This window comes from Scophthalmus maximus, chromosome 1, assembly GCF_022379125.1.
Source record: "Scophthalmus maximus strain ysfricsl-2021 chromosome 1, ASM2237912v1, whole genome shotgun sequence".
Classification (NCBI taxonomy): Eukaryota; Metazoa; Chordata; class Actinopteri; order Pleuronectiformes; family Scophthalmidae; genus Scophthalmus; species Scophthalmus maximus.
In genome coordinates, this window is record NC_061515.1 from 27,029,075 (window position 1) to 27,055,246 (window position 26,172).

General features: G+C 46.0%; 3 protein-coding genes and 1 long non-coding RNA gene across 12 annotated transcripts in view; 1 reads left to right on the plus strand and 3 right to left on the minus strand.

Annotated features, from left to right (window-relative positions):
* The window catches only part of LOC118301237, a 1,055,945-nt gene that overhangs the window by 141,539 nt on the left and 888,234 nt on the right, over positions 1 to 26,172 (plus strand). The gene's annotated exons all lie outside the window — the stretch shown is intronic.
* Positions 128 to 4,239, minus strand: cnppd1 (cyclin Pas1/PHO80 domain containing 1). Its single transcript, XM_035626815.2, has 8 exons — positions 3,882 to 4,239; positions 3,388 to 3,490; positions 3,079 to 3,160; positions 2,844 to 2,964; positions 2,527 to 2,655; positions 2,361 to 2,422; positions 2,140 to 2,257; positions 128 to 1,974 (listed from the first exon to the last, which is right to left on the minus strand). Exons 1-8 carry the CDS (start codon positions 3,960 to 3,962, stop codon positions 1,327 to 1,329), a joined length of 1,344 nt encoding a protein of 447 aa, XP_035482708.1. The 5' UTR covers positions 3,963 to 4,239; the 3' UTR covers positions 128 to 1,326.
* Positions 4,650 to 12,328, minus strand: abcb6a (ATP-binding cassette, sub-family B (MDR/TAP), member 6a). The gene is made up of 20 exons (XM_035626759.2): positions 12,022 to 12,328; positions 11,190 to 11,713; positions 10,121 to 10,261; positions 9,780 to 9,969; positions 9,379 to 9,471; positions 9,021 to 9,213; positions 8,788 to 8,909; positions 8,576 to 8,685; positions 8,396 to 8,461; positions 8,010 to 8,135; positions 7,836 to 7,912; positions 7,643 to 7,706; positions 7,461 to 7,546; positions 7,330 to 7,387; positions 7,134 to 7,238; positions 6,625 to 6,799; positions 6,417 to 6,529; positions 6,113 to 6,207; positions 5,949 to 6,017; positions 4,650 to 5,854 (listed from the first exon to the last, which is right to left on the minus strand). Exons 2-20 carry the CDS (start codon positions 11,703 to 11,705, stop codon positions 5,689 to 5,691), a joined length of 2,565 nt encoding a protein of 854 aa, XP_035482652.1. The 5' UTR covers positions 11,706 to 11,713; positions 12,022 to 12,328; the 3' UTR covers positions 4,650 to 5,688.
* Positions 24,396 to 26,172, minus strand: part of nrp2a (neuropilin 2a) — a 59,963-nt gene continuing 58,186 nt past the window's right edge. For all 5 annotated transcript variants that reach the window (XM_035629668.2, XM_035629665.2, XM_035629667.2 and 2 more), the window contains 2 exons: positions 26,029 to 26,091; positions 24,396 to 25,895 (listed from right to left, as the gene is read on the minus strand). In XM_035629668.2, coding sequence (XP_035485561.2) covers positions 25,591 to 25,895; positions 26,029 to 26,091 — 368 coding nt within the window. In that variant the 3' untranslated portion in view covers positions 24,396 to 25,590. The remainder of the gene's footprint in view (positions 25,896 to 26,028; positions 26,092 to 26,172) is intronic.

Here is a 26,172-nt window from a genome sequence, read left to right on the forward strand (position 1 = left end):
CAGAAGCTTGAGGTCTATGTAGAGTAAATGTCAAGGCAAGACACAGGAGAGATCTCCGAGTCCAGTAGCAGATGAGGGTTATCCTGGACTTCACATTATGTCATTGACACAGACAATGATCCATAAATGTCATAAAGTAATGAATTATTTATTAATTGTTGTTTTTTTTAACAATATTTGCATTTTTTACAGCATTTACAAAATTAAAGGACTCCATTCTTTTTAGATGTATCAAATTCAAATGCTCACAGCAATTTGTTAAAGGTTGAGTTACAAAGTCAAACGTCCCGGGGACCATGTGCGTCTGTTTACATAAAAACAATATTTACATTTTCTTCCTCTGGTGTTTAAAAGATGAATGTGGTGACCATGGAGTGGTGCGTCCTGTTGGAGCCAGTATGCAAATTCCAGACGACGCCGACAAAGAATGTTGTTCTTTGACATTTTGCCGCCTTGTATTTAAATGTTTTACTCTGAAAAAAGCCAACCGGAAACAAAATAGAAAATTGTGTTTAACACATTTTAACCAGACCTTCTTCCCCTCGGAGTGTGGGAAACTTCTCGACTTAATCTCTTTAATTTGGCTAAACATTACCCTGTTACAGAAACGTAGCATTATGGTTATGCCACATAAATTCTGGTGGTATGACTATGAAAAGAAAATAATATGGATTTTTTTTCAAATAAGAGGAAAAAGTGTTATTGATCACCATGTGGCCAACGACTCTGAGGTATGAAGATGCAATTTTAAGGGAGTTAAATTTGCTTCACGAGTGTTGGCAAAGACTTCTGTCCCGCAAAATCAGTGCATATGAACAATGTCTGTATGTGCATATGACAGAAAAAACATGGTATTAGTCCCTTTTGCTCAAGATGCAAAAACATTTTCAAAAATTCACTGCGAAAACTCAACTTTCAGATGTGCTGTGTGTAACGTCTGCACGCGTTCATCAACTCGAAAATACACTCCACACCGTCACCCGCTCACATTTCCTGAACTCTCGAACAATAACAAAACGTGGGTAACAAAAGAGGTTTGGTTGATGCCAACAAACACAAAACCATCCTCAAATTCCTTCTCTGCAGCAAAAAGCTATTTGCGAGGCATTAACTGAAAACTGCGGCATTTTACTTATGGCGAGCCGTGAAACATGAGTGAATTTTTTTCCATACTGTGCTGTGTTGTTGTAATATGCCAGATTACTCTGGCCTCCACTCCTGTACTCTAGATCTGGAAAAGTAAACAAACATAGACTTAAAAGCAGTTGCGCGGGTTTGTTTTCAAATCCGTTACTACAGGTTGGCAGCAGTGTTGTTTTCCACTCTCTATCCGGGTATTAGTAGAGCTTGGACTTTCTTGATGGGCAACAGAGACTCTGGGTGGCAGGATCTCACCTGCAGAGCAGGAAACCCCCCCAGGCGAGTGTTTAGATTTGGTTCTGCGGCCCCAAGGAGGCCAGACGCCAGCCACGGTGCATGGCGCTGATGGTGATCAGGGGAACCGCGAGTGAGGAGTGCTGAGGTGTTTTTAGGCCCGCAGTGCAGAGGTGGGAGGGTTGCAAGACAGCCAGGGCAGAAGAGGGAAGCAGCAGACCAGGTTTGTGGGGTTTCCGCACCGGGCAATGCTTCAGGATGTATGTGACCCATCGAGGCAAGGAGGGAGCCCCAGAGACACAACACGGATGTCTGTGAGGAAGCCGACGGGGGACTTTGTCTGTGGTGCTGGCCGACTTCAGGAGCGACGGTCTGCCGGTTCAGGCTGTCGTTGGCCAAAACACGACAGGGAAGGCGCTGGGTAGCAGCAGGAGCTTCTGGGTCTACGTTAGAGGTCGGAAGGAAGGCTGGGATGCTCTCAGTTGAGGAGGCGTTCGGGGATTGAATGACCCTGAGGAGACTGAGCTCGTGCAACACAGCGCTGGTGACGATGAGGCCGGCCACACTGGTCAGATAGACCACACCGAGCATACAGGAGACCTGGAAATGAAAGGAATTTTGTGATCAAAACTATTCACAACCACTCCTGCACCGTTTGACAAATGACATTCACAAATAGACCTGCAGGGTTCCATCACCAGTCCCCTCCTCCCACGATGTACATGAATATCCCTGCAGCTCCCTTCAACACAAATCCCTGCTCACCTTAGTAAAGTGCTGGTAGATGGCTGTGAGGGCTTGACTCCATGCTGACTGCTCCAGCAGCACACAGAGGTCAGTGTAGGTGAACCAGCCGCGTTTCATCCCCTGTTGCTCCGCAATGCTGAGGATACGGAAGCAAGAGTCAAAAACATTATGGCCACTACAGAAGAGATTTACCACACTTGTTTCAAACTGGTATTCTAATGGTGAAAATGAAAACCTACCTGGTTTCCAGATGACTCAGTATGTCAAAGAAGTCAACTGGCTCAGTGAAAAGGCTCCACTCCTAGAAGATATGACACATAGGTTGGCACAAAGAACTTATACGGATGATGGACACACACACACACACACACACACACACACACACACTCACACACACATGCTTACAATGGCATTCAAGAAGTTCATCTCCAGGTTATTGACAGTTTGGACATCCAGCTTCCCAGCGGCTCCCCACTCATCGTTGAAAACCTCTTCGTCCTCTCCTTCGTCATACAGGTACTTGCTGGCTACCATCTAAGTTGGTGAGAGATCAGAGCGCTTGTCAGTGCGATGTCACTATATGTCACTACCATACCCGCTTTATTATTTGCAGGTATCAGCAGTTTAGGCGGTAACCACAAGGAGCAGTGAAAACGGGGCAGTGAAAACGCTATAAATAACACTTGACATATTCAGAATGCTCCTGAACCTGAAACACATACCATGGAGATCAGGAAGAGGTCAGAGGAGGAGATCTTCTGTAGGTATTCAGGGTTTCTGTGTCGGAGCCTTTCGATGTAAACTAGCGCCAGCATCATGGCACAGGGAGAGATGCACGCCTCCCTGGAGCAAAACACACGCTTGTTTTTCATACAGAAACGGAAGTGCGGCATTTAGTTAAGAGTAAGTAAAACTGGACAGTCCGTGGAAACGTGAACAAACACACGCGGCACAAACCTGACGACGTGAGCTGCATACTTCTTCTGGAGCTTTCTGATCGGGCTCGGGGCAGACTTCTGGAAGATTTCGACGGCAATATCTGGAATAGTGGTGAGCAGAACGAATCAATGTCGACTCATATTGCTGCATCTAATAGGTTATAAATGTGTAAATTAATTCTGTGCAGGTGGCAAGTAAATTGCACACTTGCACAACCTTTCCATAACTTACAGAAATCTTGTATTTCTTGTGAACACTTGTCTGTGGTGAGCTTTGCTCTCGATGCTTAACCTCCTGTCATAGCATTTGAGCTAATATTTAACTCACCTGTCACAGGGCACGAGAGGGCATCCAAGGAAACGTCTTTGTCCAGGCCATAGTACAGTCGCTTCTTCACCCGTTCAGTCAACTTCTGGTGTCCAGGAAGAAACTAAAGAAACGGTGACATATTTTGTTTTGTTTATGGAGAACAACGTGAGGTTCACGGGAACAAGAAGTTGTTAACATGAGAGGCTCCAGAGCACACTGTGTACGAATGTTAACTTGTGCTAACGTCAGGTTAGCATAGCTGTCAACACAGTGTGCGTAATATAGGTAGCTAACACTAGCTCAAAGTGTTGGCTACAGGAGCTGGCTACGGGCCACTCAACGTTCTTAACGTCCAGCAAAACTTCAACACGACACATTGTTAAGAAGTATTAAGCTGCACAACAAAGACAACTTTTGGTAGACACACACTCTGGGACAAGGGACCCGCCATTAGCGGACAGAAGGCTAGAGAGCGCGCCTAGCCGTAGCTTCCGTAGCTCATAGCAACATACCGTGAACTCCTGGAAGTCGGAAAATTGGAATGTCTTCTCGTTGAATAAAGCGTCGAAATCCATATCTGCTAAATTCAACATGAGTTGGCCGAATATTTGGTGGGCGGGAGGGGGGCGACTGCTCGGCCTGACCCCTGCCTGGATGGGAGAGCTCAGCTAGCAACACGCCCGGACGACTGTAGCCTCGAGTTGTTGCGCCTGTTTCCACACCGCGGCTGTATCACACGAGCTGGGCGGCGGCGGTGACGTCACTCAGAGAGAGGCGACGTCTTCTGAGCTGTGGAAAAAAGTTTTGCAAAAAATTTAAATCGAATGTGCTGTTCACAGTTTTGTTCACAGGCGACTCTTTGACAATAGTGGTCTATGAGAAAAAATGCTTATGGGGCGCAGGGGATTTCTTATGCTGCATTACCATGGGTGGCCACTGGGGAGAATTGCTTGGCGGCGGTCCGGTTTCCAGTTGTCATATGACATCCATGTTCTAGACACACATACGGGCACTGGGACGGGTCACACCGTTGAACAGTTACACAACAGTTGTAAACACGTATTGGAATCAAATTACCAATAAACTAAATGAAATATCCACTTTAATTAATAGAGTATATATATAATATATACATATATTTGACAAATTCCCACTCTTTGTGTCTTTTGTTGTCAGGAGGTGACATATTTGGCAGCCACGACTTGTATTTTAATTTAATTGTCATACATTTTAATAACGGCCTCATGTGGATGGTAGGATTAATCAAAATCGGACTGGAATAGCTGGGAAAAACTTTTTAATGTTCACAAGAAAAACTTACAAAAAGTAATAATTATAATAATAATCGTGAACGATACCCTTTGCGAGGTAGATATAAAATGTCAAATTTTCTATTCTTTAGAAATAAAGAATGATTGTATATACTCATATTACATTCAATGATTATAATGGTGGGTGTTATTACCGCATTGAGTATGATGGCATATATCACGTCAGTTAATGCAGTATGAGCATAGATCTAACTGATAACTTGGTTTCATTACATCCTCACAAAAAGTCAAAATGCCTGCCATGAAAAGTCTTTAACTGCCAACAACAGGCAGACATGGATTGTACATCTAAATCAGCCTTGAAAATTTTCATTTAAAATTTTTTTTTAACATTGCAACATTTTACCTTAAAACCATTAATCCATGACAATTAAATGACACAAACCATCAAGATCATCAACATCATACTTAATCGTAGTGATCACAGAGGCTTACACTTTAAAAAATATCACTTAATATAACAGAAGAGCTCATTAACTGACAACCAAACACAAAAAAATAAAACAAAGCTGAATGCAATCCCTGACGGCCTGTATACCGACCAATTCTTATTTATATATAATACTTTAGGAATAAGCAACCATTAGCCCATCAGCTGTACAAAATGAAGTGTTTTTCCCCTTATTTCTAGTTCAACATTTTTTAAATAACCAGACAGTGCAAACAAAAATATTAACAAGGTTGGTATGGGAGCTTTTGTTTCATCTGTTTTTTTCCAATGATGTTGTAGTAATTTGATATTTTTGCTGCTGTTCCCAAATGTTGAGTATAAACACGAGCTATAAAACCAAATGTCTTTTGTTTCATTTAAACTCCTGTTGTGTTTACATTTACTCAGTTTTGTTAAGGCACCTCCCTTTTTGTCCCTGCCCTGCAAGTGCACACATTCAATTTAAATAATTCTACAGATAAATAATATTGTCATCAAAAGGCAAATTAAAATTTAGAGTTCTAACTTAAAAAAACGAACAAAATAAAACAAATACATTCAGTGGCCGTGGTGGCCTGAGGATGTTGATGTTGACGGCGGCTGCATTTTCTCAGATTTGCGATCTTTGGTTTCCGTGTCTGACGAGGAATCCGAGTCCTGGGCCTGCTGCTGCTTCATCCACATGTCCGCGTACATGCCTCCCTTGAGCAGCAACTCGTCGTGTCTTGGATGGAGAGAAGGTGAGTTACTTAGTGTTCAGCCTCTCTGCCGTATAGTTGTCAGTATGTAATTCAGAACAAAAGGTCAGTGATAATTACCCTCCTCGCTCAGCTATCCGACCATCGCTTATAACAAGAATCTGGTCTGCTCCAATGATGGTCGACAACCTTTTATATATGTATATTAAAGAAAAATCATCAGATAAGACGACTGACCCTTTTTCCACATAGGAAAAAATTAATATATCCCACAGATCTTTTACCTGTGAGCTACAACAACTGTTGTACGATTGGAACAGACTTTAGCCAGCGACGCCTGGATGTTGCGTTCCGTTTGTGTGTCGAGAGCCGATGTTGCCTGCAGAGACAATATTTATTTAAACTGTAAATAATAATAGCATTGAGCTTTGGCCATTCAGTGTTGAATAGTAGCGAAACAAGTTATGCAATAGGTTTCTGAAGTACAAGCAGCAGCAACTGATTCCTGAATAGCAATATGCAAATAGGGACATCATTTGGCAAATATCTCTCCAATATTGAGCGATAAGACCTCAGATGTGGTCTCACCTCATCCAGCAGAATGATCTGTGGTGCTTTGAGCATAGTTCTGGCAATGGCCACCCTCTGCTTCTCCCCTCCACTCAGCTTCAGACCTCTTTCGCCCACCTGTGTATCATACCCTGCCAGAAAAAAAACACAGGTAGATGGTAAAGAAAAAAAGCAGTTGCGCAATACAGGAGGACACCTTTTACAGTTGCTCTAAGTAATAGGTAACCTTCAGGGAAGGACATGATTTTATCGTGGACATCAGCGGCCACAGCCGCCTCCTCCACCTCCCGATCACTAGCCGAGATGCGACCGTAGCGGATGTTATCTCGGATGTTGTTGTTGAAAAGCACAGTGTCCTGGGGAACCACGCCGATATGAGCCCGCAGGGAATTCTGCTTCACCTGAGGAAAAAGAATATGAGCACAAAGTAATTACTAGTCCACAGTGTGTCGGTGTGAACACGCACATTCAGCGACAGTATGTTTCTTTGATTACTTTTTAGTAATCTCAAGAGCAACACAACCTATGTGGGAGAGCAGTTTCACGACTTCATTTGCACGATGAAGTGATCAAAAGCGCTCTGCGTTGCATGAGAACTTCCTGTTGAGCTCTGGTGGCATTGTATTATTTCATCCTTAATTTAATGTTTGTGTTACTGTTTTCACCCTCTGTATTTTGTCGAGATATTTTAACTGTATGCTCAAGTATACCGTTGCACTTTCACCAAACGCTCACTTTGGATATATCCTGGCCATCGATGCGAATGCAGCCTCCCTGAACGTCATAGAAACGGAAGAGCAGTCGAATGATGGTGCTCTTCCCAGAGCCCGACTGTCCAACCTGGGGAGATTAACAGGAGGATACTGGTGATACAAGTTTAAAAGAAGAAGAAGAAGAAGCAGACTGCTGAAATTTGCTCCCTCAGGCTCACCAGGGCGACTGTCTGTCCCGGCGGCACAGTGAAGGAAACGTCCTTGAGGATCTCCTTGCTGGAAAATCAGTTTAAATGTAAGTACTGTACAACTTCTGAAGTTTTACCATCAAAACAAACTGTGAACCAACCCATCTGTGTAGCTGAAGTAAACATTCTCAAACTCCACTTTTCCCTGTTCGTAGAGCAGATCCCCAGCGTTCTCTGCATCTTTCACCTGCATAGCGGAGCAAAGGCAGAAAGAAAATTAAAAAGTCGATCGTATTACAGTGGCTGAAAGTGACAACACAGACTGTGTCCGTTTCAAATGTACCTCCTCTTCTTCTTCAAAAAGTTCAAACATGTTTTCCATGTCGATGAAAGACTTCTGGATCATTCTGCAGCAAAGAAAAATAAATAAAAGAGAGGGTTTACGAGAAGCAAAGAAGCAATATCCCACAATTCAGGCCATGAATTTGACCAATCAAATTAATGAAATATTTACCGTGTCATCACAGACTCCTTACCTGTAGTAGGTTCCAAACCAGTTAAGGGGGGTGTACAGCTGGATGATGTAAGTACCAAAGAGAACATAGTCTCCAACCTTATTGGATAACAGAATTTTATATTTAATATTTGAATGACATCACAAAAACCTCACTTTCACTATCATATAGGTCCAAGTCAATGTGTTTAATTACCTGAAATTTTCCTTCAGTGACAAAGTAAGCACAGAGCAGGGAACCGGCCAGCAGGCCCGATCCGATGATGACGTTCTGTGTCTGGTTGAGGAAGGCCAAAGACGCCTGGGTCTTCCACTCCGACACCTACGACGGAAGTAGACGAGAAACATAAGGTACATGCCTGGATAAAGATTTGAATAATGTTTACAGATAACAAGTTATTTCTGTCTAGCGCTGACAGGCAACAATACTGGGACACCAGGCTAAAGAACAACTGTGTAATATTCATATTTTGAAGATTATTCCTGGATTGTGGATTTCCAGGTTTGGACCTGGAGGTTGGGCTAATGACACTTTCACATGAATTGATTATATCTCATCATAAATCAATACCTCTGACTGACCTGATATTTTAAGATGGTATCCTCAAAGCGGCCAACCTCGTAGTTCTCTGCATTGTAGTATTTGACCTGTAAAACAAGACAAAGTCAGAAAATAAAATTGAAAGTTTGACATCTTCACATGTCTCTGGATAATTTGGAAACTTCTCAATGAACCAAAATCCAGAAAAATGTTTGATTTACGGTCTCAAAGTTCAACAAGGAGTCCACCGCCTTGGACTTGGCGTTGTTGTCCTGCAGATTCATGTCCCGTCTGAACTTTGTCCTCCATTCAGTGATGATGATGGTCAAAGCTGGTGGATACACATGAACGTTTGAATGTTAACTGTTAAGTGTTTTTATTAAATACATTCAGTGGAACTTTGGACACCTACAGCTCAACGTGTGCTACTTACTGAGGTACAGGGCCATGCAGATGAAGACAATAAGGCCAAACCAAGCATTGAAATATGTGACGAAGTAGATGATAGAGATGACAATATCAGCGATGGTAGGGAAGATGCTGAACACTATGTAGCTGTGGAGAAAAAAGGGGACGTGAGTAAATTTCCCCTCTTTATTTCAAGAGGAGGAAACTATTTCAGGAAAACATGAATACCGATAAAAATGTTATCCTGTACCATCTTACCTGAGCAAACTGTTGATGGAGGAAGTGCCGCGGTCGATGCTTCTCAGCACTTCTCCGGTCTTGCGGCCCAGATGCCAGCGCAGCGAGAGGGAGTGCAAGTGGGCGAACAGACGCACCTGAACCACGCGGTCGGTAAACTGCTGCACTCGGATCCACAGGAAGGATCGCATGTTGCTGACGAACCCGGAGGCACCTGCGAGGAGGCAAGGACAAGGGTGACATTGACTGACGAACCTTACCGCTCCTACTAAAGTGACATCAGGGGCATCAGTCATCAGGACATTTGCACACCTTTCAGTGACTTTGCAGAGCTAAACTCACAACAAAATCCATCCAGAGCATGCTGTAGAAGTCGTACCTGCCCCTCCACCCTGCAGGAACTTGAGCAGGACATAAATGCCCACTGTGGTGGCCACGGTGTGCCAGCTGCTGCCACCAGTCAAATCATTCACTGAGAAAAGGCCAAGGACATGAAGGCAAATTAGAAAAAAAAAAAAAAGGGCACACGGTCGTATATTTGGCTCGAACATAAGGCAGATAAACAAGATCATAAACGTCATATGTAAAATTCCGAAGGTGTTCTCCAACACCATGGTACTATATCAGGAGGAGGTCATCTCAGTTTCTTCACATTGCATAAATAATAGAACCGCTGCTGGCTTTGCTCAGGCTAGTGAAAACAAAGTCGCAAAACATGCTATTTAACTTCAGAGTATGCTCTGAGTCTACAGGGCAATGTAAAAATAAACCTTCACTCACCAATATTCTTGTAGTAAATAGGCACAAAGACGTTAATAGCCCTCTCGACTCCCAGCAGCCCTAAACAGAAGATGACCAGCAGCTGGAGAAAGATGTTGCCTTTGGGCCACATGTAGGGAACAAGCAGCCGGACCTTCTCTCTGAAACCCTGCCAGGTGGACGCGTTCGGTTCTGTTCTGCCCGACAGATTCTGAGATAAGATACATGTATTAGGCATCAGATAGTGTGTAACAGCAGTGACTGCTTTTTAATGTTGTGAGTTAAGCCAGACACACACAAAAGCTTTTACAATACAGGTAACAGATAGGGGGAACTTGCAAGTGCTTCATATGCGTCACTACCTGTCCACTGTTCTCTACATCCCGCTCGTCTTCGTTTATCAGCAGCATGTATGGTCTCTGTGGCAACCCCGGAGCCTTGAGTCCAATGGCGAATAGCAGCCCGGTGCCAATGTAGCGAATCAACCACAGCGCAAACTGCACCTGAGAGGGTTCATAGACAGTTTATTTTAAAAACATATATCATTTTTGCCACATCTGAACTAAACAGCATGTAACAGTGGGGAATTTACATTACATAGTTGTGCACGGGGGGGGGGGGGATGACAAAACATGCATTTGATGTGTTACTAGTCACCTAAGGACCAAGCTTTTGAGTGATTTACATAATTGTGTTTTCATTTAATGAGCTTTTATAAATTATCTATTGTCTATTATTTGTATTTTATTATAGTCTGAGGAGTCTCAACATTTTTGAGAAGGATGGATCAAATAAGACAAAAATGAGTCGAGAAGGAACAATTGTCAAGTCATGATTCATTATATAAACACAAACTTCCTCCTGCAACTGACTCTGAGCGTGGGAGGGGCCAGACTTTGTCTTGTGATTTCATTGGTTAACGGTGTTGGACTGGGGATCTGAAAGTCGGCAGTGGGCAATGACTCTGCAAAAAAAAAGGCTCTAGTCTCGGAGTCATCATGACTAAACAGAAGGAGCAAAAGATCTCATTTAAGCTGGTTTTACATTTTTTTTACGTGCCAGCTCGTCACGCCTTTGTTGCCGGGGCGGATAAATTGTAAAGGCTGAAACATTAAAAAGGCCGCACAGCCTTGAGTAGAGTGACTCATAGAACACACCTATGTTTAATCAACAAATAACCATTGGCCTATTGGACTAATACAGACCATATACTACCAGCCCTTTAATGAATCAACATGAGAGAACCAGAGTTAATCAAATAAAACTCCTGAATAGATGGCGGAATGGCGATAAAGTGTTAAACACATGATACATGCTGGTACAGTCAGCCGGCCTAAAAATAGTCTTAAGTCATACAATTGTGCAACAAGCACTCTTGAGTCTTGGGGGGGGGGGGGTCTAATATGTTCTCTATTGTGACGCTCTATTTACCTGCTGCTGATAGTTCTCCAGCCCCCACCACCAGTGAGGACTGTACCAGGAGACGAAGGCCAAGTTCTCGGACGAGAAAGCCAAAGCCCAGAACAGCAGCAGGAACGTGCTGTGCCCCCTCGTCCTGTCCATCAGCAGAACCCTGCGTCTCTCCGTCCTCAGCAGGGCAATGGCCCAGGCCCATCCCAGCGCGGAGAAGCAGCCGTAGAGCACCACGTAGCCCGGGAGCTCTCCTCCGGCCGCCCCCTGCCACACTACCCCACCCAGGAACTGGACCAGGAGGAGGACGGATATGGCCTGCTGCACGCCGTAGAGGTGGGAGCGTGGAATGAACTTGGGCTCCATCGCGGTGCCATATCGCTGATAGCACATGCAGTGGATGGTGCCGAGGAAGAAGGCGGCGGCGAGCAGGATGGCGGGGACCAGTGTGAAGTAGAAGCAGGGGGCGATGCCCTCGTCCACCCAGGTGTGGGAGATGGAGGAGTTGGCCTCGCAGTAGCTCTGCATGAACAGCATGGCTGCAGCTGGGTTAGGGACAAAGACAACCACTGATCAAAATACAATAATCCCTCATGCAGACTCTGCACAAACTTTGGATCTGTTGTATTGACTTGTGAATCGGGGTGCACCATTGCACCTGCGTCATCTGCTACATGTTGTGGACACTTCACACGAATGACAGATGAAGTGTACACACTTGAGAGGCCAAAGTGAATATGTAACAGTGTGTTAACAGTATATTTCAGAGGCTCTAGACACTTAGCAAACACGCAGTTGTTAGTTGAAACGCGACATCAGTTTACCAGGCTGTTGCTGTCAGCTCCACACGTACCTCAGCGGTGCAGACGCTCCACTTGTCAACAACAGCGGTTCCTCCTGAGGAGCTAGCAAGTGTGCTAAAAACTATTAGCTGCTCGATAGCTATTAGCTGCTCGATAGCCGGCTACAAAAACAAATCAAACACAAACGAGAGTTTATAAAACGTGGCTTGACTGCCGAGAGTTGACGTCCCGCATCAGCCACGCGTCTGTGCTCCAGTCTGCTGAGTGATGAGTGAAGGTGTTTGTCCTTGTGGCTAATCCATGACTCGGCAATCGACATTTACACAACAGTGTTTGACTGCACGGCCTGAGTGAGTGAGCAGCAGCAGCGCCCCCCACAGGACGACAGCGGAGCTGCCTAATCAACCGGATATACAAAAACAATAAAACTTTATTTAGACAACACATTTCAAACAAATTAAATGCAATTCAGTGCTTTACAGGTGATTATAGGATGTTAAAAGACTCGGACTTATACCAAAACAATCCATTATTGATAGAAGAAGTGTGGTTAAGTTATTAAAATATATATTTTAAAAATGAAAAATAAAAACAACGATGAATAAAAATTACAAAGCAGTACACAAAGTAATTATGCTATGGTAAAGGGTCAATAAAGTTAAATATAGTTGAATAAATAATAAGGATCAACACTATAAAATTTTAGTTAAATGAAAGAGAATACCAATAAATAAAATGATACAAAGTCAATAATAATAATAATAATAATAATAAAATGAAATAACTAAGGTACAATTCAACTGTTAAATCTAATGAAAAACATGACACAAAGTTGAATAACTTTACAGTGGTGATGTTCCATTTAAATTTCCACACCGTGTCACTCATTTTCATTTTAAATGACATGTATATCATGAATCAAACTTCAGAACTATTTTATCTAGGACTGATGATTTCATTTAAAACATTTTTATCTATTCTTTACAATGGATTTTATGAAAGGTTTCATCAAAGTGGGAACCTTACGAGCATGCAATGTCACACGATGATCACTAGATGGCACTAAATACAAAGGTATAACCAGAGGAAACCACTGTAGACCACAGACTCGCGTATGAACAGTAGTTCATTAAACCTCCATAACCATACACACAGGTGGTAAAGGAAAGAATAACACAAAAACAATGTGTAGCATGTTATTAATGGCTAGCAGGATGTAATTTTACTGCTATATGAAGGCTAGTGAATTGGAACATAACCCAAGTGTGTGTCTTCCACTGAAACCAGGAATTTCAAAGGAACATTTAAAAAGAGAATCATCTTTCAGTGATGGAAGGGGGTTTAAGTTAAGAACTTTTCCCATCAAACGGTAAATTCAGGGTTTAGTAGAAAAAAAGGGAAGTGACTCAAAAGCCAGCCAGCACCTGTCCTTCCAATTAGGATGAATAAAAGGTTCTTCCGCAAAAAGTGTGTGTATGTGTGTGTGTGTGTGTGTGTGTCTTTGTGTGTGTGTGTGTGTGTGTGTGTGTCTGTGCCTGCATGTGAAAGAAGAAAAAAGGAGAAGTATATCCTGATGGAGTGTGCGTAAGAAACAGAGAAAAGATAGAGGTAAAGAGCTTGTGATGCCTTGTGTGAGCTCACACACACACACACACACGCACGGATGGAAAATAGGTGTAAATCTTATCATTTGGAGCCTTCACAATGGGCATAAAGAGCTGCTAATCTGCTTCATCTCCCTGCTTCTTTTGTGTGAGTGGAAATGGACCTTCTGTCCGTCAGCTGCTCGTCACCCCGCTCCCTTTGTCCCCCCGGTGGATGTGATGGCCTGCCCGTCACAACCCTCATCTCCCTCCACCTTTTGTGGGGGCGTCTCTACCTCAGCGCACAGACTCAGCTGGAGCCCTTTAAATCCTTTAGGTGCTCAATCCACCTTTTTTTCTCGGCCTCCTTTGTGGTTCTTTGTTCAGTCGAAAGCTGCCTCACACACACACACCGATGGTAACGGGCGGGGATAAGACGGATGCGTATGCCAATCTAATCCGTCTAATTTAGTGGGAAAAGGAATATCGGTGGTATTAGGAATGCTACAACCAACCTCATCAGTACTGGGGGCGATCAATAAAGCTTTCAGCTCACCTGAATGTAGTATTCATTGAAGGGCTTTGTGACCACCAGCTCACTGTGGCGGATGACCTTTGCCCCTATTAATACTCACAAATCATTATCGTGAGGTACAATGGGAACGGACAGGCTGTTCATATTGAGAATACAGGCGGGAAAGCATCTACCTTCGCTGCAGTGCTGTTGAGCAAGGTGCAGACTTTCCGCCAGCTTGAGATGAATAAGCCACATTTTTCTGAAGGGCATTCATGTCCAGAATGGAAAATAAATCGCTTCACGGCGCTACATTACATTCAGACATGTGCTGAAGGATTCTGACATCTGTTGACTGCTCATGCCACAGCCTCGTACTCACCACACTGCTGCATTTCCGTTTTCTAAGAAGACAAGCTCTTCTGCCAGAACCAACCCGCAGTTAAAAACTCATTCAGAATTTCCTGCACCAAGATGTGTGCCAAGTTCACGTTTTAGACATCTGGTCTTTAGACTGTTACACGCTGACCCACATGCTGATGGCTGAGGAAGAGGAAATCCACATTCAGGAAGTTTTCAACCTGTTTCCCCATCGTCATTCCTCAGTGAAGGGACTTCATTTCTTAAGACTTCAGTGACTTTTTTCGAGGGAATCATAAAGACTGAGATGCTCATATTTTGAAATGTTTTGATACTTGACGGATGTAAACCCATGGCCTTTACACGGATGACTAGCTTCTCAACACATGCGGTCAATGACCTCCGGCTTACGAGACGTTTGAAAGTGTGCACTTGGAAAAGACTTTCCACATGGCCTGCTGAGCTTGACATTGTATCTCTGAGTTTGAGCGTGAACCGCCCGACCCTGGCAGCCCCACCGAGAGTAATTCAGGGGATAAGATCTGCTGTCAAACTGCTGCTGACAAACACCGAGGGGCTCCCTCCACTGCCAACGAACTGCACCTTCACAAGGCACAAGGGGAAAAGTGGGGCCTGGGCGCCAGAAGGTGAGGAGAGGTGGTTGAGGGGGACACAGAGAAGAGGGAGGGAGAGAGATGATGTGTTCAAGACAACACAGGGCAGAGGAACCAGAGTGACTCCCCCATTGGTCCGAAGCGTGTGGGTGAATCTGTCGCAGACACTGAGGCTGAAGCGGGGAGGTGCTGCGAGCGAAGACGCAGAGCTCCGAACTAACCTAATCTACTCGCTTGATGCACAATGAACTGGAAAACGAGCAAAACATTTTCTTCTGATCACAACATATGCAAAAACAACCACATGTCTTGTGATCAGCTGAGATCAATATATGGGGATATTTGAGCTTTTATTTCAATGTGTTATAAGCCAACCCTGTTACATCTAAAATAATCGTATAATACCCTGCTGTGACCACTAGGGGCAGTCCCACATCATGGTGATACCTGACGCCTGTGGCGTCCTGAGACAGATGACATTCAGACTTTTCATGAATGGCATGAACGTGGATTATTTGTTAATTATATGTCATCAGGCGTGAAAGCACTGGTGCACAGACTGAGTGAATCCAGCTCCTCGTGCCCCCCAATGGCCTGCTATGTGACGTGAGGTCGATGCGTTTGACCTTCAGCCTCTTTCACGCAACTTCTGCCAAATCCACAACCCCTCGAGTGCACCCGCCGCTGTGGCTCCAGCACGAACATGGCTGCTGCTCGACATCTGTTGATGAGTGAGCCCCACCCGAAAGCGGATAGAGGAGGATGAAATATTTTTTATATTTTCCACTGCCTCCAGGTGATGCTGCACATCATGCAATTTACGTAAATGAGAAGACGCACCAGTCTCACTGGTGTCCCAGTCTCCACGATGAAGCACCAGGTTTGATGCCCCCTAAGTTGACATGTTCTCCCCCCGACTGAGGATGTGTTGGACTTGGGAGGCGCTCCGGAGAAGATGTACCTAGATTTAACAGGCACTGGTTTTCCTACTCTGGATGATGACATCAATCAAAAGCGTCTCAGTTTGCCGCTTCAGGTGATTCCACAGCCTCCAAGCCCCAACACTGCTGATGCTGCACATCACGTGAGACAAAGACCTGCTAGATTCAAACAATATACAGGGTTTCCTTCTCTTGACAATGAAGTGTCTGACCTGCAGATATTCTCGGGCCTCCAGAAGTATTTATTTCAATCTATCTTTTATTGCTTTTACCTCTTTTTTATTATTTATGATTATAGTGGATGCAGCACCAGACCCATATTCAGTTGAAACACACAGACAATCCAACTTCCACTTGTGCACGGACGCCGGCAGGAAGCAGAGCATCTCTTTCCTCTGGGCCGGAGGGTGACGGATAATGCATTTGTGCAATACCGAGAGGGGAAGGCCATCCATCATGGCCACATAGGCGTGTGTGGGTCCGTGTGTGTACAGTGTGTGCATGTGCTGATTGTATGCAGGTAGCGTTGTTGTTGTATCCTCCAGGCTGTGGTGTGGTCATGGAAGGGGAGGAGGGGGAGGGAAGGGCAGGCGGAGGCCTCGCAGTTAGATGCAAGGCAGGCACAGCATCTGGAGACGGGGACTCTCGCTGATGTCGAGCGGGGGCGGGTTATTTGTCAGGTGGGAATACTGGAAGCATCTTCTTGCTGATGAAGAGCTGATGCTCTCGGACATGCTGCAATGCCAGTGGTGTTGTGTGCTCTGCGTCAAAGGCTACGTTTCCAACACCAGGACCAGGCTGGTCAGTGGGAAGGAAGGGAAACACAATAATGCAAAAACAAATTTGCCCACCGATGAATACACGGCGCCTTCACACACGGAATATATTATTTCATATATTATTTCATATTCCTAGGTTACGGTAGCAGTTTTAATAGAAACACTTTTGACATTGTTACTGGTCCAAACTCAGCAAGGGGACAGGGACGTGCGGCAGGAAGGCTCAGCGTCTCCGAAGCTCGTTTGCAGGGGAAAATATCAAGTTTAAAAAAAAAAAAAATCACATTTTGGACACAAATGGCTGGAAAATGCAGGTGAAAAGCAGAGCGGAAGGGGATTTATATGCGCATAATTTACAACACCTTTTGTATTTTTTCAGTTCCATATAAATCTGGCACGCAAATCCACTCGGTGCGGAGGCAAACAAGTGCCGGAGCACTTCTCAGTCTTCGCAAGGTGCTGAGAGAGAGAGAGGGAGAGAGATATACTATAGTTTGACCTGCTGAACCGAGTCTATTCTGCATGCCAGGCTCTCTGGGGCTGACATACAACACCCATGCTAATGCTGTACCATGCTCTCGTTTCCTTAACAACTGAAGGCGAGGGAGGCAGGCCTCCAGCCAAGAACCCACAGCAGCCTGGGTGGGAGGACACATGGAAACTGAACCTGCAGGCACACACACGCACACACACACGCACACGCACACACACACACACACACACACACACACACACGCACACACACACACACACACACGCACACACACACACACACACACACACACACACACACGCACACACACACACACACACACACGCACACACACACACACACACACACACACGCACACACATTCGATTCACATTCACTGTAGACGCTGTTGTAATCGTACACATCCAGACTGCGTCCGCCCACTCGTGTTGTTTTCCCTCTCCAGGTGTGTTCAGGGGCGAGGGCAGCTGGCGCGGCGCTCTCCCCCTGGTGCCATCCTCCGAGGGTTATTACTGCTACAAATAATCCCATGATGACGAAGTCCAAAGAGTTGCCAAAAAAAAAAGGGAAAAAAGGGCGGGATATTGATTTGATATTCACAGCGGCGTTTGTTCGGTGTGTTTGTTGTTCTATCCCAGTGTATATGCGGAGAGCGCGGCGCCGCGTCTCTGTGTGTGGCCTTGGTCATGGGAGGAAGGCCTTTTGTTGCCGCTTGCTTATTCTACGACGATGTGTTTACTTGACTCCGTGCTTGTGCCCCAGTGGCCCGATGCTGTTATGTCTCCAAGGGCCCAAACTGTGGCTTTCGAGGGGCTGATAAGAAGACGAAGTTGGGCCCTTTCCTCCCCGCTCTGTTGAGCTGTACGCAGAGCCATTGTTTCATTTGAATACAGTGGTATTTTCTCATTTTTACTGCCTCCTCTCTCGCGCCCTCTCGCTTTGTCTCTCCACGTGAATATCTCGGAGCATGAATACTCAAACCTGTGGGTGCGCGGCAGTTTCTAAGCCCGTGCAACTGTGAGATTCGCCTCTGCGATACAATAATTCAGGTGAAAAACAGCACGGCGCGGGGGGGAATGAAGATGAGAGGAATGCGAAGAGATAAAGCTCAATAACACCTTCTGCAAATTTTCCATGAATCTACCTCCATGACTTCATCCGACAAGAGACTGTGTGTGTGTGTGTGTGTGTGTGTGTGTGTGTGTGTGTGGGGTAAGATGGAGAAAAAGAGAGAGGGATTGCTAAGTTGGCGGTTTGAATGATGTTTAACTGGAGCTCAGCACAGCTGAATGAGGCCAAATCCGCTTTCTCCTGGGTGCAGTTACTCAGAGCGTCGTGGTACAGAGCTATCGCAGAGAGAAGGATGTCACCACATTACAGTTGCACACACACACACACACACACACACACACACACACACACACACACACACACACACAATTTCTGCCTCCTACACGGCACAAAATGTAACCCATACCATCAACAGCAACCCACTCAGAGGACTTAGGATATATACAGAGCACTGAGCTCCATCCCACATTAACCAAACACAGAGAGCTCTGCTCTCCTCTTGAGGCTTCCCATGCACACTGGCCCCACCGGCACATCGTCTCCCTCTGCCACATCTCCTCCCCTCAAAGCTTCACGCCGCTCGTGATGGAATCAGGGAGACGGAGCAAAAAAAGGCGATAAAAACAAGACATGTCTCCGAATGACGATTCTATGCCATAATGGAAGTCAACGTTGGGTTGTGAATCCCAAAACAAAAAAGGATGGGAAAAAGTTGTCGCTGCTGTTCAAATGCACCTTCCGTAGGGTCGACCTGTATGTCCTTATTTTAATGATTGGACCTAAGGGAGTTCATTATAGCCAGTAACACCAATTTGAAGTCTTTTGAAAGAAAATAAATCAATGCTGCTTCACTTTACCTTTTTATTTACTGCTGCATTTCTGCCAACGTCAAACTTCAGTGGCCAACTTCATCAAAGAGGAAACGTGGCGGGCGCCCTCTTCGTCAACATACCTTACTTCTGGAGCTAATTTGTTTCAGATGAGACTCGCAGAGGGTTTTGGTTTTTTTGTTTTTTTGAAAGGGTAGAACCGTCCATTATTTTTGGAACAGATGGGTCTCAGAGTGCAATTGAATTTGATTATCGCCTCAATGGAATACATAATGAAAGAGCCCATATTCGAAGGGGAAACTTATGAGGAGGCCATTTCAATTACTCCACAAACTGAGCTGGGGAAGCAGCCTCCTCGCGCAGCAGACTCGGGCGTTCAGATGATTTTCCGTCTCTTATTCTCGTCCTCAATGACAGGAGTGGAGTGTGAATGGCGACAGCTGTTTGTGTTCTTGTTCCTGACAGACAACGCAGCTGCCTCCCGGAGAAAAGCTCGACGCCGTTTTGTCATTGTTAATTGATCACCGCTTTTCACCAAACACACCTTTGCTTTTCACTTCAGTGTGGAGACGCTTGTTTGAGCAATAACCGGCCGGCACCTCGGCTCGCTTTTGGAATCACTTGACGGATTCGGAGCAAAGGATTGTGGGCATCGAACAGATTATCACCGAGGGTGTTTTGCCCGAGAACGCTCCAACCCTGACAACCTGTCAAGCGTGATTGCTCCAGTAACAGCGTTCCTTGACTTAACTTGTGATTGACAGCTACATTTTTAGCTTTTAGGTTTAAGAGTTCACCTCGTCTCAGAACTCACTTGATCCCTCCTGAGAACGAACGTGCTGTTAGGAATTCATCCGTGATTCCTTCCTGCTTTAGAGAACACAAAGCTTCCTCCTAAAAGCAATAAAAAAAATAATATTTACTTGCTGAGTGTTTAAGAGTGGACATTGTCCAAATTAGATCATGTTATTGGGAGGATGTGAGGAAACAAGCAACATTTAATACAGTATGATGTGACGTCCTCCCCTGGTTCTCCAATTGAATATATCATCAGTGCTACAAAGATTTCCTTGCAAACCAAACATATGGCTGGTTTCAATGAAATATTCAAGTCAGACTAATACATAGACAATGCAAACTCCTTGGAGGTCCACATGTTTGTCCAAACGAACTGTGGGAGTGACGCTTTAATCGGAAGCAATTATCTGAACAATGCAACTTTTTGAACGGAACACAATTCCCCATTTGTGTGACAATTCCGCCGGTCCCCTGACGTCTCGTACTTGAGCTGCAACACCTTCAGCCGCGCACACCTCCAGACAGATGGTCAGGACGCGGCGCAGGGGGGCCTCCCGCCAGGGCCGATAACAAGTTTCCCGGTCTATGTAGGGCAACCGTGACGGTGAACACACCAGCCTCAAGTGGAGCGAACAGGTGGCCCGCCACACAGGGACGCCGGTCATGTTGCGTGTCCAGAACAAAAGCTCCGTTACGAGGAGGAGTCTTTTCACGGTTCGGTATATGCTATGATGGCCCTCAGATCTGTGTTAATGGAGCAAATATCAGAGCTTTGAGGTGCTTCTGGGAAATCAGACCCATTTGCTCCGCGCCCAACCTGAGCAAGAAACCAACACGAGGCGTCCGAGGGAGTTGCATCCAAGCGAAAAACAAAACTAAGGCCAGACCGTCGGCAATGTGGTCCCTGGTCAACGGGCCCCGAAATTGCCTCAAAACACCCCGGGTATCTTTTCTTTTTTTTTTATCAAGTTAATTTCCTCTGTGCTGCCTCACAATGCGAAAGAGAAGCTGGCCTAGTTCGCAGCTCTGAATGGAGCATTTCTCATTCCAATCATTTCCTCCGTGTATTTGTTTTCAGAGGCAGCATCCTCTGGTGCTGGGGACATGATAATGTCACAGAGGAAGGGACGTGATGGTCTTGTACAAGACTTTGGCATTTGTCACTGGGTCTGCCGTCATTGGGAGGCGAGTTGCCACAGAGCCATCCTCCACACACACACCCACACACACACACAAACACACGCACACGCACACACACACGAACACACACACACACACACACACGCACACACACACACACACACATCCTCCCCACTCTGACCCATATAGGTGCTTTGAACCGCTGGCATGCCCAGCAAGATTATCTGGGCCCCCTTCCCAGGAAGACCACTGGGATATGGGTGTTTGGTGGTGGTGATGGTGGTGGTGGCGGGCGCGTCTGAGTGCATGAGACACATCTAAAAATGTAAGCGGGCTGTCAGTCCCTGCATGTGCATGTACACTTGCGGCGCCGCCGCAGCTTGTGACAGCGCGTTTGAAGCTCGCGCGCGAGATGTGCGGTTCAGTCTCCAGGTGGTTCGCTCCTGCAGACTGCTTTTTTTGGGGAATTTTGAATTAAAGATTTCTGAATTTCGAAACTCGAATCCCCACGAGAAGCTAGACATCTCTTCTATCAATATTCCGTATGACCATATCACAAGCTGCGTTCAAAGGTTAACCATCATAAACAACATACCTTGATCCAACCAGGCCTCTCCTTGCGAGGTCACTTTGACACGCCTCTGTGCAGCATTTTTAAGGAAATACTCAAGTGATTAAGTTGGAAAAGCAAAAATAAAGTTTCGCCACTCACGGCGATGACTACCGCGCTTGCCTGTTTGTTCCCCCTTCCATCTTCATTGCATAATCCCCCGATTAATTAGCTGTGTGTTTCAGCCACTTCCTGTTGCGCGACCCTCAAATGGGCTCCCTCCACAATCTGGCCTATCGACTTACAGGGCGCCAGAGTTTACTCTTTGAAGGCCGCCTCGGCTTCAGAGGCAACAGAGCTCTCTGATCCGACGGCTAAAAGGAAAGGGCCCCCGTAGTGTGCCGTTGCAGACTGATAAAAAACTCGCAAAACAACATTTGGGCGACACACACACACACACACACACACACACGCACAGGGAGGGAACATTAAGAATAATCTGGTTGTGAAAACAAGGGGCGGTATGGAACAATGGCAATCTGGCTCCTTTGGTAATTTCCTGTCGGCGTTCATTCGTGTGATGTGGTCGTGACTGTTCTGCCGGGATCAATCAAACCCGCGAGCAGATGGCATCGCACCCCTCCGGGCGGACTGGGGATAGTCTGTGCTTTTTGCAGGGACGGTAATTGGCTCGCTGTGTCGCGGACCGGAGCATGCAAACAGAGACAACACGTGCTCGTGACACTTTGCACGGCTCATAATGTGGTAACCTGTGCTGTGGGCGTATCAACTCGAACTTAAACATTGCTGTGATTAATATGCCCCGATGACGGCCTGTCACAGCAAGGCCAACACACATTTCAGGAGGCGCTGACAAGAAAGGAGTTGCAATATTAACTTGCGCACTCATTTAACCGTACAAAAATCTGGACCGCTCGGATGTCTTGTTAGAGGCGTCCACGCGACCCCAAAGAGTCACAGATATCAGATTCTGGATCAGAAAACATGTGCTGTGTTTGTTAAATGGGTTCGCAGTAAGGTGGGGAAAGCTTATGTGGATAAATGGAACCATTTGTGGGGAAAGTCAGCAAGCTGCATAACAGAGAAGCACAGTAATTGCATGTGTACTGTATGAGTCTGCACCAGTCTGTGTGTGTGTGTGTGTGTGTGTGTGTGTGTATGTGTGTGTGTGTGTGTGTGTATGTGTGTTTGTGTGTGTGTGTGTGTGTGTATGTATGTATGTGTGTGTGTGTGTGTGTGTGTGTGGCTAAGACACCAGGCACTTCAAAGCTTTGATGTTGGAGCTCCTAAATGAGGGCCACCAGAGGTCCAGCCTAATGGGACATCATGGGGAGATTAGAGGCCAAGTGTAGCAGGCTGACAACAGTATTATATGTGTGTGTGTGTGTGTGTGTGTGTGTGTTTGTGTGTGTGTGTGTGTGTGTGTGTGTGTGTGTGTGCTATTTCCTGTGTGTATTCTTTTGGCAATTAAAAGTGAAAGTTTGGCTCCGAGTCTCCGAGCGAGTTAGTGGAGAATTGGACGGGAAGTGTTTATAGATTGGAGTCCACACTAAGTATCGCAGAGACGTCGGCGATGCTGAGGACACATTACAAAAACTCTCCCCGTTCTTTTACACATTTTTTGGAGAAGAAAAAAAAAAGAATCTTGGCCAGCGCTGTCCTCGGTATGGTATAAATCCTTTATTAAATAATCATAACAATAATTATAATAACAATCATAAAAAGAGCTTTTCTGTACAAAGAACCCCTTTTTAAAACAACAACAACAGCAGTCCGAGCAGTGCGAAAGGGAGGAGGAGGGGGGGGGGGGGGGGGGGGGGGGGGGGTCCTGTCCTTGTACATGTTTGGTCCTCCCAGGCAGAAGGGTTCGCTGTGACAATGACCGTCACAATGATCTGTATCTGATACCGGCTCCAAAGGCAAGCTGGATCCCCGAGGCTCCAAGGCACTTTGAAGAGAGTCAGTGGGGTCCAGAGATGAGGGCCTCAGAGGAGAGGGACGGAGTATGTTTGTGCAAGTGTGTGTGTGTGTGTGTGTGTGTGTGTGAGTGTGTACATTGTGAATGTAAATGGGATGTGGAGTGCATGTGTTGCATTTATGTAATTCATGGTCTCAAATATATACCTCTCAGCAGCAGCAGCAGCAGCCATGATTCCCTTCATCTGTAGGTCTGAGTAACTCTCAGAGTGTGTGTGTGTGTGTGTGTGTGTGTCCAGAGTTTCATGTGTTTCCGAGAGAGAGAGAGAGGGTGTGTATTCTTGTTCTGTATATACATCTGTATATACAAGTGAAGCAATGAGTGCATGTGCATGGGAGGGTCTCTCTCGCCTCACCTTCTCATGGCTTATGAGTCCATTCACAAAGCGTGCGAGACGGAGAACGTCCGTCTCGCTGCGCGAGGGCCAAAAATAACATAAACATTAAAAAAACAAAAGCAACATCAGAAAAGAGGCCGCGATAAGCCAGCAGGTTGAGGCGGGGGGGGGGGGGGGGGGGGGGGGGGGGGGGGGTAGTGATGTATGTGTGCATGTGTCAGGGTTGTTGGGGGGGGGGGGTAGGTCCTTTAAATCATGGCTTTTGAGGTCCACATGTGAAACAAGAGAGAGATAAATGGCCTCTTCTCTTGTCTTGGTGTTGCCTCAGCGATCCTTTTTCAACGTTTCTGCAAAAACAGTTTGCTTTTTAAGGCTTGTTGTGTGTCCGGGCACACAGTCAGTCGATTGAGAAAGCTGTTTTCTGGCTGTGCATTTGTTTCTTCTCGCATTTTTTTTTTCTCTCTTCGTCCTTGCGAAAGCGCAGAGAGAACATTACCCCTGTGAGAGAGAGAGAGAGGGGGACGGAGGGAGGGAGGGAGGGAGGCGAGGCAGGGGATTTTTTAGCGGCCTGTCAATCATGGTCTCTCTCACTCTCTCTCTTTGTTTCTCCGTCTTCAGCGTTTTTTCTCAGTCTCTGCTCTTAACAGCAATCCATAGGTTGCGACGACCAAAGCTCCTTGACCTTTCCCAATTAACCACAATGTAAACATGACCTTCTCTCTGACAGGACCCAGCAACAACAGTCTCCGACAACTAAATCTAACAATAACGTCTCTCTGTCATTAAAAGAATGTGTTACACCCCCCCCCCCCCCCCCCCCACACACACACACACACCTTTACGCACACACACATTTTCTTTCCCTGTTTTTTTTCTTCTTCTACTTATCTGCCATCGCAGACTGGCACTAGGCCAGAACGAAAACATTAAACAGAAAAAGAGAGTGACCGCGCAGAAAGACAAACCGGAGGGACGTCGTCGACTAAAAATACCACAGACTGTCAGGAACTAAGAGGATAACTGAGGCTGATAGGTAGCAGAGTCTACGACGGAACGGAAAAAAGGAAAGAAAAGTAAAGTCAACGTGCCACACAAAGGAGCTAAGTTCTAGGCCACTGTGTTCACGTGTGAGCATAACAGACGCTTTTCTAAGCACGCTCCTAACCTACCACCTTTCCAACACAATGTGTTTCGGACACAGCATGTGTAGCTTACAGTGTCCAGCTTTGAAACCGGACCTCTTACGAATCTATGATGCATTTATAAAACAGTTCTCTTTTGGCGGAGCGGGAATCTGTAGTTGATATGTGTAGATATTTGTTTTTTGAGGCCTAACAGCTCCCGCAATGGAGCAGTCCATTTGGGTAACCCCAGTCTGTCTCCACAAAAACTACACCTGGACAGTGCCATGTTTTCCAAACAGGAGACATGTTCGAGGCTCTCTCATCGTTCATGCGTCCAGGGATCTGCACCGTCAAAGGAGTAAGCTGACACTAAAGTGAACTGGAGGGAATGAAGAAAATAGTGAGAGTTTCCCACAGAATGGCGGCGTGCGTGTCTCTCTCTCTCTCTCTCTCGCTCTGGTTCCGTCCCCTTCGGCGTCCCGTCCCTCACGCCTCGGTGCAGCAGCGCTGTTGGTTCAGTTTGACCTTGTGCTTGAGGCCGTCGTACAGCTCGAAGTTGTAGTTCTCCAGGGTGGTGGAGGAGCGCGATGACAGGCCGCTGTAGGAGCAGGTGCAGTACAGGAGGAGGCCGGCGCAGACCGCCCCGAGCACGACGCCCAGGGAGCTCATGACGATGATGGTGACCAGAATGGGGTCCAGGGTGTACAGCCACGAGTTGTCCTTCTCTGACACGCGGGTCACCGGGGGCTCAGAGGACGGCGACGCCGTGCTCCACTTGGGGAACTGTAAACCTGGAACAGGGAAGGGAGAGACAGGAGGGGGGAGGGGGGAGCAGTGAGTTAATTTGATGAGTTTAAAAATACAGAAATGGGAGAAACTGATGAAGAATAAACTTCTGCCTCTGCTGATGAAAAGCATGCTTACCTCCCCCGAGCGGGTCTCTGCCGCTGATGCGTTGTCCGTCCCCAAACTCGTTGGGTATCCTTACTATCAGAGAGAAGCACAGGTGACATGGGTTTTAAGCATCGCGGCAAATTCCTACATAATATAATTACTGTTACATGGCAA